We start from the raw sequence: 20,889 nt of genomic DNA on the forward strand, positions 1-20,889 counted from the left end.
TTTTCAGAGCCTTACTCACAGTCTGTCCATCTTTGCGTATCAGAGGTGCTACTTGCGCATACCGTGAAAAAATATCGACACAGACGAGAATGTATTTAATATCATCATTGTGTTTAGCTATTAATCCCATTTCTGCTAAATCACAAGCTAAATATATACGGGGTTTAGGACTCAGCACCTTTCTTCGTTGAAATTTGCGAGGTTTTAATGTGTGCAAAGTGTAGGCTTTAGACGATTTCAAGTATTCTTTGACATCTGATAAAGTAATATCTGGCTTTATGGTTTTAGCTGCTTTATACAACCTATTGACCCCCCCTAACCCTCCTGTGGATGAGGGGTTATAATAAATTTTATCTAGTACGTGCGTTGTTGTTGTTGTTGTTGTGGTTGTTGTTTAGTACGTTCACCATTGGTAAACAATTTCGTATGGATGCTCACCAACAATATTGCTACGGAAGGTGATGTGTTCAGGGGTTTTCACTCCTAAATCCACTAATAAATATCCATAAGGTTTACTGATGGCTTTCTTGTAGATATCCAAAAGCTTTTTAGAATCTTGTTTTCCAAATAACTGCCGTCCTAAAGTCTCAATTTGAGCTAAATCTCTAGATTTCACTAATATGAAATGGGAGGCGTTTAAACTGATACTTCTAGCATATTTCCCAGAGAAAAATATATTTTGGGTAATGAATATGCACGAAATAGCAAGATGTCTGCCTTTAGTGAAGATATCAGACACAATTTTGGAATTGGCAGATTCCATGAACAAGTCATCGATAATAATTAAAATAGGCGAATCATCTGTACGTTCATCTAAAGGGTTAATAATTTCAGGATGAGCTATTATTTTCTTGTTAATTACTGGATCGTCTAGCAGTGCTTTGTAACTGCCGCCGCATATAATAATACTGGAGAATTTCAGATGGTATTTTTGTACTAGTTTAGTGCACAAATGAGATTTTCCGCCATTGGAAAATCCTGCAATGATTATTCTGCTAGGTTCATTGAAAATATCGAGTTGTTCTTCGGTGATAGGTGAACTATCCATGACTCGTGTTGGGTTTGTACTGACATAAGTATGATAAGGTTATTATATTTAAACATGGGAGGTTTCATAAAAAACATCAAAGTATACATTTCATATTTTTTATTTTTTGCATAGAACATTTTCAAAACATAGGTTAGGGGGGCCCGGTTTTATAAAAACACCAAAGTGTACATTTCACAATTTATATTTTTTTTTATGTACAACAGAACATTTTCAACATAGATATACAACAGAACATTTTCAACATAGGTTAAGGGAGACTGCATTTTCAGAACATCAGTGATGAGTCAGGGGCCCCGCAATTTTTCAAACATCAATGACAGGTTAGGGGAGGTAGCAATTTTCAAACATCAATGACAGGTTAGGGGAGGTAGCAATTTTCAAACATCAATGACAGGTTAGGGGAGGCAACAATTTTCAAACATCAATGACAGGTTAGGGGAGGCAGCAATTTTCAAACACAAAGATAGGTTAGGGGAGGTTGCAAATTTTCTATCGCCAATTTCTTCAGTTACTAATTGTGAGGATACGTCTTGTTCACCAGTGCATCGCGTTTTCCACACATATTGAATATGGGATGGAATCCACGTCTCACAGGACGTGCAGCAGCAGCAGCAGGTGCAATTACATCCTCCTCCTCCTCATTCTCTTCTTCATTAATTTCTGCTCGAGGTATATCGGGGTGTCCATACGCCAAAGACTGTGTAGGACTCAATACATAACTTTTATCGTCAAAGGCGGACAATCCACGTTTTGTAGTGAGACAGGTACACATACGGCCTTTAACATTCCTAATAGATCTGGATTGGAACCTCTGCCCAATATTTAACTCTAAAGCACTTTGGAAAGCTGCATGAGTGAGTTTAGACTGATGATAAGTGAGAATTCCTTTACAACGACAGATCTGAACCTGATCTTGAGTACGAATTGAGTACATTTTAGGCTTCAATGCAATGAGTTCCTTGATAATTTTGGCTCCAACTTCCGATTTTAACAAATCTAGTTGACCTTTGCGAGAGACATCGAAATAGGGATTTTCAGGAGGGAAATTACTGAAATCCATATGCTGAGATAAAGGCAGTTTATTTAATTCCTCAAAAGCATTTGGACAGCTTAATTCAATCAAATACGAATCTGTATCCGTATACAGCAATCTAGCTTTGTCTCCATAATGAGCTTTGACGGTATTGTACCAAAAATCATATAGGATCCTCTTGGCTATTTGCAAGATCTGGAACCCGAGATAGGTTGGTGTATTGACTTTAAGTGAATGTTTCTTAACTGTGCAAATGACTCTGTCTTCACTTAACAAAATGCTCCGTTTGAAGAACGGATTGCGTGCATGCTTTTGGAATTTGTCTCGTGATGTAACTAAATAATGCTGATCGCCATATTTACTCACATTTGTCAAACTCTTGCCGTAAATTGCATTTGATACCAGCTTGAAAGCTTTACCCTTAATGGCGCAAGGTGTATTTGTACGTTCACGAGCATTTGTTTCTACAAATTCCTTAAGGTACTTGCTCTGTTGGAATTCATAAACTGCATTTACCTTAGCTACTTCCAATCCCAATTTCATCAGCATCTGAAGCAAATCTAAACTGACCAAGTAATCTTTTTGAGGGAGATGTGAGGCAATTAATTTATTGTTTTTCTTGGGGGGTTTGCGATCTTCGGTATTTAAAATATGTTTGCTATAATCGGGCAGAAGATCAGTAGAAATATTTGCATGCGACAGGGTTAATGGCAAGTCATCGGTGTATCGAGCCACCTCAGGTGCGACATGCTTGGTATCACACATGACCCAATACCCTTTATCCCCATCACAAGCAATATTCTCCAATCCCTGTTGGAGCCAATCATTGCATTCGGCAGCAGATAATTTACGGATCCCGCCTTGAGGAAGCAGTTCTGTCATACAGGTAGCGTATAAGCCATTGAAATCTAAATAAAGAATATATTTATCAGTACTAGAAGGATCAGCACCCGTATGCTCATTTTGTACACTTGTGTGTTGTCGCACAACAGAGGTAAATCCGCCTCTTAGATTTCTGCGCAATACATCGTACAAATGGGGATCAGAAATAGAGTCCAAGACAACTTGACTCTTAAACAAGAAAGCGTCCCATGCAAAACTAGATAACGAGACATAGTGTGTAATGTCTAACTTGTACAGCTCAAGCATTGTCTTGCGCCATACAGTGAACACATCACACAATAGTCCAGTATCTACTTTTAAATAGACCTTCAAATAATCCCCAATGGTCTTGCATTCCGCTAATCTGAAGACTTCTTTAGCCTGTGTATAATCGCTCTCGCTTATGGCCTCGTGTTTTAAACTATTGAAAAAGGCTTCGGGAGGAGGAAGAGCCGGTTCATTTAATTTCTCCAAAGATGAAATGTAGTCATAACAGAAGACCTGTTTGCCTGTCTTTAATAAATGGTGGGCAGCTGCAGGGACGTCATCTAGCATAACTGAGGTGTAAGTGGTGGGTTTACCTTCCTTGATATGTTCTTTAGCTAGTTTTTCCAGCCCACCATTTAGTAAAGCCAGACTATCCATAAACCGAAGTTTACCGATATCTACTTTCATGAACTTAAATCCATCTTTGGAGGCAATATCGATTTACGGTTAGGGACGTTAGACAATTCATTTAAAATTACCCCGAGGTCATAAGCTGCATTGAGAGAATGTGTATAAATATTTATAAGAATTTCTACATAGCATGTTGCACCTTTGGCAATAGGCTGCAAGATAATTATTAAATTCAATAGCATGATCATGATGACGGTGCTTGTACATAGCTGATTTAAATGGCCTATAACACATTTCACATGTGGTCTGACGTCTATAGGCTTGCCAATGTTCACGTGTCATAGATATTTTGTATTTAGGCATGGTAGATTTGATTCTCTTCCATGCTTTCTCTAAAGTATCAATGAAATGATTCACAGGGTCATCCCCCATATACGTTAATATCTCTACCACCTCCAATTCCCTGTTGATGATGATGAAAGCATATGCCACGGCTTTGTGACGCTTCTCAATCATTCCTTGGGGATTGGAGGGGTCCAACAAGCACTCGAAATCATAATATGCCGTGTGAGAGGGTCCATAAGAACGACCGTAATTTTTGAACTTGATTTTATGACCTTCAGGGTGAAATTTCAATGTTTGTTTAACTTCGCATGACTCTTCATGATCCCGCATATCATCAGGTGACAAATGAATTAAACAGGAATGACAGTAAATATGATTGTTAGGGATCTCGTATGAATGGCTGCGCATGTTGCGAACATACTGATTGAAATCTTCAATGAGCACAAGATGCTGATCCTCTAGCATGAGCAAAGGTACTTTAGGAGCTGAATGTTCTCTACCTTTTCTAGCTAAGCTAATGTAGTACCGGTTATCTTCATGAGTGAGCACATAGATAAATATACTTAATTTATTTATGCTTTCAATTTTATTAATGTTATCATATGTTATGGGTATTTCAATATCCTCACTCCAACGGACAAATCTAAGACACCACCTGGCGGACTTGGAGCACCTGACAATGTTGCCTGATGTCATCCCCCGAGCACGACATATAAATGTGGCCAAACACTGGATCAAACATATATTTTCTTCACCTTTAGGGTTGAAAATAAGTTGTTTACCACGCAATCTATCTGGATAAGGCACGTATTCTCCTAGACGGATGGGATGTTAAACTGCTATGGAATTGATATAAAATCCTGAAATGCTCTGTATACCTAGACTCGAACCTTCTGTCTCGGCAAAGAACTCTTCTAACTTATTATCCAATTCAGCAATCCATTGATCTACGACAACACTAGCCTCACGCCTAGATACAGTGCGCTGCTCGGCCCTTATAGGTAACTCTCCCTCAAAATCAGGTTCATTTTCTTGATTAAGCCGTTGTATATTAAAAGTAAAATCCGGGTATATCAAGAGGGCAGGAGGGAAATTGGGATGAACGGCATCAAACAAGGATTCTATTTGCTGGATAAAATAATCACGATATATAGTCAAATAATGGGCAGGATCTCCTTGGCATGATCTGGGATGCTATATGAATGGCGTATGTACCCCCCATTGAAATTATTTATCACTTCAAGCACTTCGGGTTGAGGAGGAAGCAAAACATCTACCTGCTGCTGCTGTTCCTGAGGTGGTGGAGAATTGGTGATAGGCTGGCTGGCATCCATATCAGAATCAGCTTCCCAAACCAAATGCAAGGAGTCCTCATCCTCTAGATGGTCACCTAGTATCAAAAGAATTGAGATTTATAATACAAAATATAAATTTAATATAGGAATGTTTACAAAAAAATAACGCAAGGTTATGGGAATAATCACTTAGGACGATACTTACGATCTAGACTGGGCCTGCTATTGTTACTATCTTCTAATGGCGGTGTACGAGCTTGAGTAGTGCTAGGCTCTCCAGCCTCATCCCCTCCTCCACGAGGATATTTCTCATCCAACTGTTCAACAGATGATCCTGAAAAAAACAAAAACATTAATTATTTAGTAGATGTTAGTTAGCATTCATAACATATATATTGTTAAATGACTGATTAATGATGGGAATAGTGCAATATTATCTCAGATTAATAAAATTAATAATGAATACTGATGATGGATATAAACTTACTTTCGCTTCGAGGTGATGAAGCTTCTGAGGTTTCAGAATCGGATCTGGTGTTAGACTCCGTATCGTCATCAACATCCAGATTCATACAAAATGGACAGGTTTCGGGGTCGCGACCTGTGGATCACAGTAATATTACTTATGCGAATAAGAACAATATTACTGAAGCTGGTAGGCAATATTTTTTTTTTATAAAATATCACATGCTGCTGGTGTAATTCTATATAAAATCATTTGATCATTAACGAAGCAAGTGCAGCTGATATTAATATTACTCACGACTGGTGCAGAAGATTTTGGAGCACGAGGTGCAGACTGCATCATAATGTCCACGAGGGATATTAGCGCACTGGGGACAGCTTAACACACACTCACGACGAGAGTTGGCTGTATATGAAATACGACATTCTATGCACCTTACTTAGCACAAGTGCAATTTCCCCTGCTTTGGCTTATTGCAGAAAGGACAAGTTTCCATGGTTGCGTATTGTTGTTGAATACTACAGAGGTCTGGTGAAATGTCCAGGAGCGATGTTGGCTGCTTGTGCTGGCTGGGAGAGCTAGAGATGTACTGACCTATTTGACTTTGGAATGGAGGCCAGGTCAGCTTACCTGCTGTGTTGCCAGACGTACGATGCTTCTAAAAATTGCGGTACGACATTTGGGCATCTTTTCTAGTTTTGAAATTATTACTGCATAATGAATGATTACAGTTGCAGATGACTACAATGTATATTCTTAAACATCTGCTTAGGTTAGTCTAGCCATTTTTGAATAATAACATCAAATACACATGCCAGTAGGACGCCAAAGGTCGCATTGGTTGTCTGGTGACGTCACACATAGTTGACCAGTAAGGTGCTGTAATACCTTCACACCTATATGCTAATGGCCAGCAATACCTTATCCCTATACCTGAGGTCGCTTTTCACGATGTCACTAAACAACAACAATAACTGTTCTGTAGAATGTATTTGTTTGTTATATATAATAAGTTAGGTTAGGTTAGGTTAGGATGGTTTGATAGGGTTTATGAATAACAGAAAATATAAGCAATGAGCGAAAATACGAGCTATTGTAGCTGAATATCAACTTTGATGAAGCACAGAGTACAGTTGAGGTATTAAGCCAGATTAAGAGTTCACACTTATTTGTGAACCTCCTGGGATCCGCATTTAGCGAGCCTCGCGCCGCAGAAGGCCTTATTTTAAAACATGAGAGGCTTGCTTTTACTGAATGAGTTTTTTTTATTTGTTATGTGCCACAGTAAGGTGCGGGAGGTATGTTTTGAGCGAATGTGAGACATGTATGTGGTTAAGGACAATATTGGTTTACTACTGAACACGCATTGAAATCACCAATGCCCAGGGCTTTGTTTTTTCATATAAACGACTGATAGCAGTTTTTTTCATTTTATTTTTTGCCCTATGCATAATAAACGATCCTTCAAGAAAGATTGTCAAAGCTCAAATTACATTCTCTAGAAAGACGACGACGAAGAAGAAATAGGGGTGACATGATAGAGGTGTGACTGAATGGTCATAGTAAAGGGGAATATTAATAAATGTATCAACATGAAACAGAATAGGAATGAATTGGTTATGTTTTATATTTAGGAAAAAGACCTGGGTAAATACAGGCAGCAGGGGACGAACTTGAAAATACACACATATCTTCTTGCAGTGCTGAAGTTATGTTCTTTCCTCACATACATGATACCCTTTGATAAATGCAATGGGCGATGGTTGGAAGTAAATATAAAATTAAAAAAAGACTAGGGATGATGGTATTTTACATTAGGTTTCAAGGTCGCTGTTGTATCGCAAAACACACGACTCATAGACCGGCTTTTTAATCCCCTTGAACGTGCCGGTGCAGGAACACTGAGCGGCTAGCTGGTGACGTCATTGACCATTAGCAATGTCTGTGCAGGGTCACTGGGGTAACGAAATTTGGGTACGCCAGGAGCCGGCCTTTTAATCCCCCAGGCAAGTTGATTCGAGAAAACTCAGGGTGCGTAGACCGGCCTCGAAAAAAAAATTCGAGAAAACCCTGGGCCAATGACCGGCTTTTTAATCCCCTTTAACATGCCGGTGCAGGGTCACTGAGCTAACGAAATTTTGGGATGACTGGAGGCGGCCGTTTAATCCCCTTGAGCGAAAATGGCAGGGGCCAATGACTGGCATGGTGAAAACAAGTCGTAAAACCCAGGGGCCAATGACCGGCTTGTGAAAAAAGTTCGTAAAACCCAGGGGCCAACTCACTGCAGTTGGAAAAAGCAAATTGAAACGAGTTGGCCTGGTGAAAACCCAGGGGCCAACTCGCTGCAGTCGGAAAAAGCAAAATTGCAGCGAGTTGGCCCGGTTTACACTACTGTCGTTCACTCCAGTACGTTGTTATTTTACTGTGCAGATTTGGGATCTGTCCCTCCAGTATTTTCCATGTGTATATTATTTGCTATCTCTCTCGTCTCCTTTCTAGTGAGTACATTTGGAGAGCTTTGAGTCGATCCCAATAATTTAGGTGCTTTATCTCGTCTATGCGTGCCGTATATGTTCTCTGTATTCCCTCAATTTCAGCAATCTCTCCTGCTCTGAAGGGAAAAGTGAGTACTGAGCAGTACTCAAGACGGGACAACACAAGTGATTTGAAGAGTACAACCATTGTGATGGGATCTCTGGACTTGAAGGTTCTCGTAATCCATCCTATCATTTTTCTGGCTGACGCAATACTTGCTTGGTTATGCTCCCTAAACGTTAGGTCGTCGGACATCATTATTCCCAAATCCTTGACATGCTGTTTTCCAACTATGGGCAGATTCGATTGTGTTTTGTACCCTGTATTATGTTTAAGATCCTCATTTTTGCCGTATATGAGTACCTGGAATTTTATCACCGTTAAATATCATGTTATTTTCTGCTGCCCAATCGAAAACTTTGTTAATATCTGTTTGTAGTTTATCAATATCTTCAGCAGAGGTAATTTTCATGCACATTTTTGTATCATCTGCAAAGGATGTCACGAAGCTGTGAATTGTGTTTTTGTCTATATCTGATATGAGAATAAGGAACAGCAGTGGTGCAAGGACTGTACCTTGAGGTACAGAGCTTTTAACTGCACTCGGACTCGATTTTTCTTGATTGACTGTTACTCTTTGTGTTCTGTTCGACAGGAAATTGAGTATCCAGCGTCCTACTTTACCAGTTATACCCATTGACCTGCTGACTGAAGAGAGAATACTCTCTTCCCTGTACCTGAAACATTTGCGAAAAGTCTGAGAAAGAGCTCAGAAGCAATGTACACAGTGAGGAAGGTAGCCATGCAACAAAGATGCCAAAGAAATATAAGAAAATTCACTTTCGCAAACAGAGTGGTAGACGGTTGGAACAAGTTAGGTAAGAAGGTGGTGGAGGCCAAGACCGTCAGTAGTTTCAAAGCGTTATATGACAAAGAGTGCTGGGAAAATGGGACACCATGAGCGTAGCTCTCATCTAATTACACTTAGGTAATTACACATACACACCACCCTCCCTCTCTCTCATTCTCTCTGTTCTCTCTCTCTCTCTCTCTCCCTCTCTCTCTCTCTCTCTCTCTCTCTCTCTCTCTCTCTCTCTCTCTCTCTCTCTCTCTCTCTCTCTCTCTCTCTCTCTCTCTCTTGCTCTCTCTCTATCTTACTCTCTCTTGACAAGGGACCAAATGGCAGGAGGATGCAACAGGGACACAGGGAATAGTCAAAGTGACCAAACGAAGGAAATGTTAACCCAAGTTCTGGAGGAATTCAGGAGGGAGATACATGACATGAGCATTATAATTAACAACCTGCAAAGTGAGCTGACATCAGCAGGGGAGATCAAATCCCTCACAGAGAAAAATTAAGAGACCGAGCATCAGATTATCATCCAAACGGAAGGTGGGATTGGAGCATTGGAAGGAAATGCCTCTGTACCTGAAACATTTGCGGAAAGTCTGAGAAAGAGCTCAGAAGCAATGTACACAGTGAGGAAGGTAGCCATGCAAGCAGCTACCTCACAGGAAGCAGCAAGGTGCACCAGTCAGCTGATGGAGAGAAAAAGATCAGTGGTAGTTGTAGGCATCAAAGAACAGGAAGGATCCAATAGGCAGGAATGGAATAGCAAGGATAGAGGCAGTACTTGGGCTACTAAAAAGGCACAGGAAGGGCTAGAAGGGTGCTGAACAAAGGGGCTTTTGTTCAGCCCCGATAAAAGGGGCTGAACAATACATTGAGAAGGTTTTCAGGTTGGGCTGGTACAGCAAGGACAGAAACCGACTGGTAAAGGTGGTGTTTACAAATGAGGCCACCAAAGAGGTTATTTTAGAAAGGAAGAGTCGTCTGCAGTATGTGGAGGGATACAAAAAAGTATTCCTGCAGAAAAACAGGACGAAGGAGGAGAGAGCCAAGGCAGCAGAGGCAAGGAGGAAGCGCAGGGAGAGAGGAGTAAACCAGGAAATCACAGCCCCCAACATAACAGTCCCAGAGACAAGTGGGGAACCCACAACCAGCATACCAGCAACACCAGAGGGGAGGGCAACACCACCACCCCACTCTTCATAGAAACCCTCCCTTCCCCTCACCCTACCTTCCCCCACTCAAATGCTCACCTAACCCTCCCTTCCCCCATCCCATTCTGACCCTGTCTCTCCTCCCCCATTCCCACCATATCCCCCCTCCCGCCTTTACCCCCTGTCCCCCCTCCCCCTTCATCCCATACCCTCCCATTCCCTCCTTCCCCCTCACGCCGTATCTTCCATGTCCTCCCTATCTCCTTAACCCACACCCTACCTGTCCCCCCTTCCCTTGAACCCCCACCCCCCACCCCAAAATCCTCTGAGACACTGCAAACCACCTCACAGATCTTCTCACCCAGGGAACAGCCTTCCACACCAGCAGAATACTCGCCAAGAAGGGGACAAGAAAATGAACAGAAGAAAGTGAGCTTCAAGGCAATGTACACTAACATAGATGGGATTACAAATAAAACAAGTGAACTTGGAGAATGGGCACTAGAAGAAAACCCAGACATGATATCACTCACAGAAACAAAGCTAACGAAAACCATAACAAACGCAGTGTTTCCACAGGACTACTATGTAGTGAGGAAAGAGAGAGAAGGGAGAGGAGGAGGTGGTGTAGCTCTGCTGAGAAGAAAAGGTGGGAGTTTTGAAGAGACGGTAATTCAGAACTGTGAAGATTTTAGTCATTACATATTAGGCACTGGAGGACTGAAAATTATAATAGTAGTCATATATAATCTCCCACCGAACGACAGAAGACCCAGACAGGAATATGATAGAAACAACTTGGCCACCATCAATATAATGGAGAGAGTAGCTTCTGTGGCTAGCAGGACCGGATCCAGACTATTAATTATGAGAGACTTTAACCATGGGAAGATAGATTGAGGGAACAGAGACCCACATGGAGGACCAGACACATGGAGAGCTAAGCTGCTGGATGTGGCAACAAGAAACTTTCTAAGTCAACACGTCAAGGGACCGACAAGAATGAGAGGAGGGGATGAACCAGCCTTGCTTAATCTGGTATTTACCCTAAAAGAGTCGGATATAAGGGAAGTTAAGTTGGAAGCCCCCTTGGGAATGAGTGATCATAGTGTATTGAGCTTTGAGTGCCTGGTTGAGCTAGGAATTATCAATCCCAAAAAAGAACTGGGAAACAAAGGGCTGGCGTACTGAAAGGGAAACTACGAAGAGATGAATAAATTCCTAAGGGATATACAATGAGACACAGAACTCAGAACTAAGTCCGTACAAGACATGATGGACTATGTCACCCAAAAGTGTCAGGAGGCTGTAAGCAGGTTTGTCCCAGCCCGATAGGAAAAAACAGAGAAGCAAAAGAAGAATCCGTGGTTTAATAGGGAATATATGAAAGCAAAGGAGCTGAACAAAAGGGCATGGAGGAACTTTCGTAATAACAGAACACCAGAAAGTAGAGAGAGATACCAGAGAACCAGGAACGAGTATGTTAGTGTGAGAAGAGCAGCTGAGAAAATGTATGAAAATGAAATAGCCAATAAAGCCAAGACCAAACCAAAGCTACTAGATAACCACATCAGGAGGAAGACAACAGTGAAGGAACAGGTGATAAAACTTAGGACAGGCGAGGACAGGTACACTGAGAATGACAGAGAGGTGTGTGAAGAACTCAACAAAAGGTTCCAGGAGGTCTTTACAATAGAACAAGGAGACGTCACGGCGCTAGGAGAGGTGGCAGCAAACCAGGCGAAATTGGAAAGGTTCGAAATTACAAGAGATGCGGTCAAGAAGCACCTATTGGAGCTGGACGTGAGAAAAGCTGTTGGGCCGGATGGAATCTCACCATGGGTATTGAAAGAGTGGCAACACAGCCTGGCAACACTGCCCACAACATGGTAACATCGCCCATAACCTGGTAACGCCGCCCACATCCTGGTAACACCGCCCACAACCTGGTAACACCACCCACAACCTGGTAAAACCGCCCACAATCTTGTAGCAGCAACCTGGTAACACCGCCTACAACCTTGTAGCTGCAACCTGGTAACACCGCCCACAACCTGGTAACACCGCACACAACCTGGTATCACCACTCACAACCTTGTAGATGCAACCTTGTAACACCACCCACAGCCGGGCAACACCGCCCACAACCTGGTAACACCGGCCAACACCTTGTAGCTACAACCTGGTAACACCAACCACAACCTAGTAACCCCGCCCACAACCTGGTAACACCGCCCACAACCGTGTAGAAGCAACCTGGTAACACCGCCCATAACCTGGTAACCCCGCCAACAACCATGTAGCTGCAACCTGGTAACACCGCCCACAGCCTGGTAACACCGCCCTCAACCTTGTAGCTGCAAACCGGTAACACCGCTCACAGCCTGTTAACAGTGCCCAAAATCTGGTAACACCTCCAATAACCTGGTAACGCCACCCACATCCTGGTAACACCGCCCACAACCTAGCAAAAATGGCCACAACCTAGTAACATGCCCACAATCTGGTAACACCGCCCTCAACCTGGTAACACCGCTCACAACCTGGTAAGACCGCCCGTGACCTGGTAGCACCGCCTACAACCTGGTATCACCGCCCACAACCTGGTAACAACGCCTACAACCTGGTAACACCGCCCACAACCTGGTAATACCGCACATTACCTGGTAACATCGCCCAAAACGTGATAACACTGCCCACAACCTAATACACGGCTCACAACCTTGTAGCTGCAACCTGGTAACATCCCCACAACCTGGTAACACCGCCCTTAACCTGGTAACACTACCCTCAACCTGGTAACACCGCACACAACCTGGTAACACCACCCACAACCTTTTAGCTGCAACCTGGCAACACCGCCCACAGCCTGATAACACAACCCACAACATTGTAACACAGTTCACAACCTTGTAGCTGCTTTCTGGTAACACCGACCATAGCCTGGTAACACCGCCCATAGCCTAGTAACAGCACCCACAACATGGTAACACCGCTCACAACCTGGTAACACTGCCCACAACCGGGTAACACCGTCTACAACCTGGTAACACCGCACACAACTTGGTAACACCGCCCACAACCTTGTAGATGGAACCTTGTAACACCGCCCACAGCCTGGTAACACCGCCCACAACCTGGTAACACTGCCCAACACCTTGTTGCTACAACCTCGTAAGACTGACCACAACCTTTTAACACAGCTCACAACCTTGTAACAGCATCACAGTAACACCGCCCACAACCTAGTAACACCGCCTACAACCTGGTAACACCGTACACAACCTGTTAACACCGCACACAACCTTGTAACACCGCCCACAAACTTGTATCTGCAACCTTGTAACACCGCCCACAGATTGGTAACACCGCCAACAGTTTGGTAACACCGCCCACAGCCTGGTAACACCGTCCACAACCTTGTAGCTGCAACCTGGTAACACCGCCCACAGCCTGGTAACTACCCACCACCTGGTAACACCGCCCATAATCTGGTAACACCACCCACATCCTGGTAACAACGCCCAAAACCTGGTAACACCGCCCACATCCTGGTAACACCGCCCACAATCTGGTAACACCGCCCACAACCTTGTATCTGCAACCTGGTAACACCGCCCACAGCCTGGTAACACAGCCACAACCTGGCAACAAAGCCCACAACCTAGTAACACCTCCCACAACCTGGTAACACCACCCACAACCTTGTAGCTACAACCATGTAACACCGCCCACAACCTAGTAACACCGCCCACAACCTGGTAACAACGCATACAACCTGGTAACACCGCCAACAATCTGGTAACACCGCCGACAACCTGGTAACACTGCCCACAACCTGGTAACACTGCCCAAAGCCTGGTAACACCGCCCACAATCTGGTACCACCGCCCACAACTTGGTGACACCACCCACAGCCTAGTAACACCGCCCGCAGCCTGGTACCATCGCCCACAATCTGGTAACACCGACCACAACCTGGTAACTAATCCCCACAACCTTATAGCTGCAACCTGGTAACACCGCCCACAGCCTTGTAGCTGCAACCTGGTAACACCGCCCACAATCTGGTAAATTCACCCACAACCTTTTAGCTGCAACCTGTTAACACCGCCCACTGCCTGATAACACCGCCCACAACCTTGTAGCTACAACCTGGCAACACCGCCCACAGACTGATAACACCGCCCACAACCTTGTACCACCGCCCACAACCTTGTAGCTGCAACCTGGTAACACCTGACACAACCTGGTAACACCGCCCACAACCTGGTAACACCGTCCACATCCTGGTAACACCGCCTAAAACCTGGTAAAACCGCTCACAACCTGGTAACACCGCACACAACCTGGTAACACCTCCCACAACCAGGTAACACTGCACACAACCTTGTAACACCACCCACAACCTGGTAAAACCGCCAACAGCCTTGTAGCTGCAATCTGGTAACACTACCCACAGCCTGATAACACCGCTCCACAGCCTGGTAACACTGCCCACAACCTGGTAACACCGCCCACAACCTGGTAACACCGCCTACAACCTGGTAACACCGCACACAACCTGGTAACACCGCCCACAACCTTGTAGCTGCAACTTTGTAACACCGCCCACATCCTGGTAACACCGCCCACAACCTTGAAGCTGCAACCTGGTAACACTGCCTACAGCCTGGTAACACTGCCCACATCCCGGTAACACATCGCCCAAATCTGGTAACACCGCCCACAACCTGGTAACACCGCCCACAACCTTGTAGCAGCAACCTGGTAACACCGCCCACAACCTAGTAGCGGCAACCTGGTAACAGCCCACAAAATGGTAACACCGGCCCCAACCTGGTAACACCGCCCTCAACCTTGTAGCTTCAACCTGGTAACACCGCCCACAACCTGGCAAAGTTGGCCACAAACTGGTAACATACCCACTATCTGGTAACACAGCAACCCGTTCTCGCAAATTTAATAAGTCAATATTGACTTATTAGTTGCGTGCATAGGTGACATACTAAACATAATAGTTTCCCTTGAAAAGCTTCATAGAAAACACCGACCTTGCCTAACCTACTTATTATGTTAAAATAAGCATCTTATAGCATCGTAATTACAATTGTTACTTAACCTATTATAGGTATAGGTTAGGTAATAATTGTAATTACGAAGCAATAAGATGCTTATCTTAACATACTAAGTAGGTTAGGTAAGGTCGGTGTTTTCTATGAATCTTTTCAAGGGAAACTATTATGTTAAGTATGTCACCTATGCACGCAACTAATAAGTCAATATTGACTTATTAAATTTGCGAGAACGGGTTGAACACAGCCCACAACCTAGTAAGACCGCCCAAAACCCGGTAATACCGCCTACAACCTGGTAACACCGCCCACAAACTGGTAACACCACCTACAACCTGGTAACACTGCCCACAACCTATTATACATCTCACAACCTTGTAGCTGCAACCTGGTAACACCGCCACAATCTGGTAACAGTGCCCACAACCTGGTAACACCGCCCACAAACCTTGTAACACCGCCAACAACCTGGTAACACCCCCACAATCTGGTAACACCGCCCAAAACCTGGTAACACCACACACAACCTGGTAACACCACCCACAACCTGGTAAAACCGCACACAACCTGGTAACACCGCACACAACCTGGTAACACAGCACACAACCTGGTAACACCGCCCACAACATGGTAACACCGCACACAACCTGGTAACACAGCACACAACCGGGTAACACCGCCCACAACCTTGTAGCTGCAATCTGGTAACACCGCCCACAGCCTGGTAACACTGCCCACAGCCTGGTAACACCATCCACAACTTGGTAACACCGGCCACAACCTGGTAACACTGCCCACAACCTGGTAACACCGCCTACAATTTGGTAACATCGTTTACAACCTGGTAACACCGCACACAACCTGGTAACACCCCCACAACCTGGTAACACCACACATAACCTGGTAACACCGCCCACGACCATGCAGCTGCAACCTGGCAACACCACCCACAGCCGGAAAACATAGCTCACAACATTGTAACACCGCCCGCAACCTGGTAACACCACCTACAACCTGGTAACACCGCCCACAACCTGGTAACACCACCCATTACCTGGTAACACCACCCACAACGTGATAACACTCCCCACAACCTATTATACATCTGACAACCTTGTAGCTGCAACCTGGTAACACCGCCACAATCTGGTAACAGTACCCACAACCTGGTAACACCGCCCACAAACCTTGTAACACCGCCAACAACCTGGTAACACCCCCACAATCTGGTAACACCGCCCACAACCTGGTAACACCGCCGACAACCTGGTAACACCGAACACAACCTCGTATCAAGCCCACAACCTTTTAGCTGCAACCTGGCATCACCGCCCACAGCCTGATAACACCGCGCAAAACATTGTAACACCGCCCACAACCTTGTAGCTGCAAGCTTCTAACACCGCCCAGAACCTGGTAACACCGCCCACAACCTTGTAGCTGCAACCTTGTAACACCGCACACAACCTGGTAACACCGCCCAAAACCTGGTAACATCACACACAACCTGGTAAAAACGCACACAACCTGGTAACACCGCACACAACCTGGTAACACAGCACACAACCTGGTAACACAGCCCACAACCTGGTAACACCGCACACAACCAGGTAACACAGCACACAACCTGGTAACACCGCCCACAACCTGATAACACCGCACACAACCTTGTAGCTGCAATTTGATAACACCGCACACAACCTTGTAACACCGCCCACAACCTGGTACCACCGCCCACAACCTTGTAGCTGCAATCTGGTAACACCGCCCACAGCTTGGTAACACTGCCCATAGCCTGGTAACACCGTCCACAAACTGGTAACACCGGCCACAACCTGGTAACACTGCCCACAACCTGGTAACACCGCCTACAATTTGGTAACATCGTTTACAACCTGGTAACACCACACACAACCTGGTAACACCACCCACAACCTTGTAGATGCAACCGTGTAACACCGCCCACAGCCTGGTACCACCGCCCACAACCTTGTAGATGCAACCGTGTAACACCGCCTACAGTCTGATAACACCTCCCACAACCTGGTAACACCGCCCAACACCTTGTAACAACCTGATAACCCAGCCTACAACCTGGTAACACCGCCCACAACCTTTTAGCAGCAACCTGGTAACACCGCCCATAACCTGGTAACACCGTCCACAACTTAGTAACACTACCCACAACCTTTTAACACAGCTCACAACCTTGAAGCTGCATCCTGGTAACACTGTCCACAACCTGATAACACCGCCTACAGCCTGGTAACACCGCATATAACCTGGTAACACCGCCCACAACGTAGTAACACTACCCACAAATTTTAACACAGCTCACAACCTTGTAGCTGCAACCTTGTAACACAGCCCACAGCCTGGTAACACCATTCACTGCCTGGTAACAGTTCACACAAGATTGTAGCTGCAACCTGGTAACACCACCCACATCCTGATAACACCTGGCACAACCTTGTAGCAGTTCCCTGGTTACTCCGCCAACAACCTTGTAGCTGCAACCTGGTAACGCCGCCCACAACCTGGTAACACCGGCCACAACCTGGTAACACCGCCTAGAACCTGGTAACACCGTCAATAACCTGGTAACACCACCCATAACCTGGTAACACAACCCACAACCTGGTAACACCGCCTACAACCTCGTAACACCCCCCACAACCTGTTAACACCGCCCATAACCTGGTAACACCGCCCTCAACGTGATAACACGGCCTACAACCTCGTAACACCCCCCACAACCTGTTAACACCGCCCATAACCTGGTAACACCGCCCTCAACGTGATAACACGGCCTACAACCTATTACAAGGCTCACAACCTAGCAGTTCCCTGGTTACTCCGCCAACAACCTTGTAGCTGCAACCTGGTAACACCGCCCACAACCTGGTAACACCGGCCACAACCTGGTAACACCGCCTAAAACCTGGTAACACCGTCAATAACCTGGTAACACCACCCATAACCTGGTAACACCGGCCACAACCTGGTAACACCGCCTAAAACCTGGTAACACCGTCAATAACCTGGTAACACCACCCATAACCTGGTAACACAACCCACAACCTGGTAACACCGCCTACAACCTCGTAACACCCCCCACAACCTGTTAACACCGCCCATAACCTGGTAACACCGCCCTCAACGTGATAACACGGCCTACAACCTATTACACGGCTCACAACCTCGTAGCTGCAACCAGGTAACACCACACACAACCTGGTAACACAGCCCACAACCTTGTAACACCGCCCACAACCTGGTAACTCCCCCACAACCTGGTAACACCACACATAACCTGGTAACACCGCCCACGACCATGCAGCTGCAACCTGGCAACACCACCCACAGCCTGAAAACATAGCTCACAACTTTGTAACACCGCCCACAACCTGGTAACACCACCTACAACCTGGTAACACCGCCCACAACCTGATAACACCGCCCATTACCTGGTAACACCACCCACAACGTGATAACACTGCCCACAACCTATTATACATCTGACAACCTTGTAGCTGCAACCTGGTAACACCGCCACAATCTGGTAACAGTGCCCACAACCTGGTAACACCGCCCACAAACCTCGTAACACCGCCAAAAAACCTGGTAACACCCCCCACAATCTGGTAACACCGCCCACAACCTGGTAACACCGCCGACAACCTGGTAACACCGCCAACAACCTGGTAACACCCCCCACAACCTCGTATCACCGCCCACAACCTTTTAGCTGCAACCTGGCAACCCCACCCACAGCCTGATAACACCGCGCAAAACATTGTAACACCGCCCACAACCTTGTAGCTGCAAGCTTCTAACACCGCCCACAACCTGGTAACACCGCCCACAACCTTGTAGCTGCAACCTTGTAACACCACACACAACCTGGTAACACCGGCCAAAACCTGGTAACACCACACACAACCTGGTAACACCACCCACAACCAGGTAAAAACGCACACAACCTGGTAACACCGCACACAACCTGGTAACACAGCACACAACCTGGTAACACCGCCCACAACCTGGTAACACCGCACACAACCTGGTAACACAGCACACAACCTGGTAACACCGCCCACAACCTGGTAACACCGCACACAACCTTGTAGCTGCAATTTGATAACACCGCACACAACCTTGTAACACCGCCCACAACCTGGTACCACCGCCCACAACCTTGTAGCTGCAATCTGGTAACACCGCCCACAGCCTGGTAACACTGCCCATAGCCTGGTAACACCATCCACAAACTGGTAACATCGGCCACAACCTGGTAACACTGCCCACAACCTGGTAACACCGCCTACAATTTGGTAACATCGTTTACAACCTGGTAACTCCGCACACAACATGGTAACACCGCCCACAACCTTGTAGATGCAACCGTGTAACACCGCCCACAGCCTGGTACCACCGCCCGCAACCTTGTAGCTGCAACTAGGTAACACCGCCTACAGCCTGATAACACCTCCCACAACCTGGTAACACCGCCCAACACCTTGTAGCTACAACCTTGTATCACCGACCACAACCTGATAACCCTGCTTACAACCTGGTAACACCGCCCACAACCTTTTAGCAGCAACCTGGTAACACCGCCCATAACCTGGTAACACCGCCCACAACGTAGTAACACTACCAACAACCTTTTAACACAGCTCACAATATTGTAGCTGCATCCTGGTAACACTGTCCACAACCTGATAACACCGCCTACAGCCTGGTAACACCGCATATAACCTGGTAACACCGCCCACAACGTAGTAACACTACCCACAACCTTTTAACACAGCTCACAACCTTGTAGCTGCCACCTTGTAACACAGCCCACAGCCTGGTAACACCACTCACTGCCTGGTAACAGTTCACACAAGATTGTAGCTGCAACCTGTAACACCACCCACAGCCTGGTAACTGCCCACCACCTGGTAACACCGCCCATAACCTGGTAACACCACCCACATCCTGTTAACACCTGGCACAACCTTGTAGCAGCTCCCTGGTTACTCCGCCCACAACCTTGTAGCTGCAACCTGGTAACACCGCCCACAACCTGGTAACACCGGCCACTACCTGGTAACACCGCCTAAAACCTGGTAACACCGTCAATAACCTGGTAACACCACCCATAACCTGGTAACACAACCCACAACCTGGTAACACCGCCTACAACCTCGCAACACCCCCCACAACCTGCTACCACCGACCATAACCTGGTAACACCGCCCTCAACGTGATAACACGGCCTACAACCTATTACACGGCTCACAACCTTGTAGCTGCAACCAGGTAACACCACACACAACCTGGTAACACCGCCCACAACCTGGTAACACCCCCACAACCTGGTAATACCACACATAACCTGGTAACACCGCCCACGACCATGCAGCTGCAACCTGGCAACACCACCCACAGCCTGAAAAAATAGCTCACAACTTTGTAACACCGCCCACAACCTTGTAGCTGCAATCTTCTAACACCGCTCACGACCTGGTAACACCGCCCACAACCTTGTAGCTGCAACCTGGTAACGCTGCACACAACCTGGTAACACCACACAC

General features: G+C 45.9%; 1 protein-coding gene across 1 annotated transcript; it reads right to left on the bottom strand.

The window, feature by feature from the left end:
- Positions 1-1,562: 1,562 nt before the first annotated feature.
- LOC138371768 (uncharacterized) lies at positions 1,563-3,641 on the bottom strand. The gene has a single exon (XM_069336789.1). It carries the CDS (start codon positions 3,639-3,641, stop codon positions 1,563-1,565), a length of 2,079 nt encoding a protein of 692 aa, XP_069192890.1.
- Between the last annotated feature and the right edge of the window lie 17,248 nt (positions 3,642-20,889).

The sequence above is a fragment of the Procambarus clarkii genome, chromosome 36, assembly GCF_040958095.1.
Source record: "Procambarus clarkii isolate CNS0578487 chromosome 36, FALCON_Pclarkii_2.0, whole genome shotgun sequence".
Taxonomy (NCBI): domain Eukaryota; kingdom Metazoa; phylum Arthropoda; class Malacostraca; order Decapoda; family Cambaridae; genus Procambarus; species Procambarus clarkii.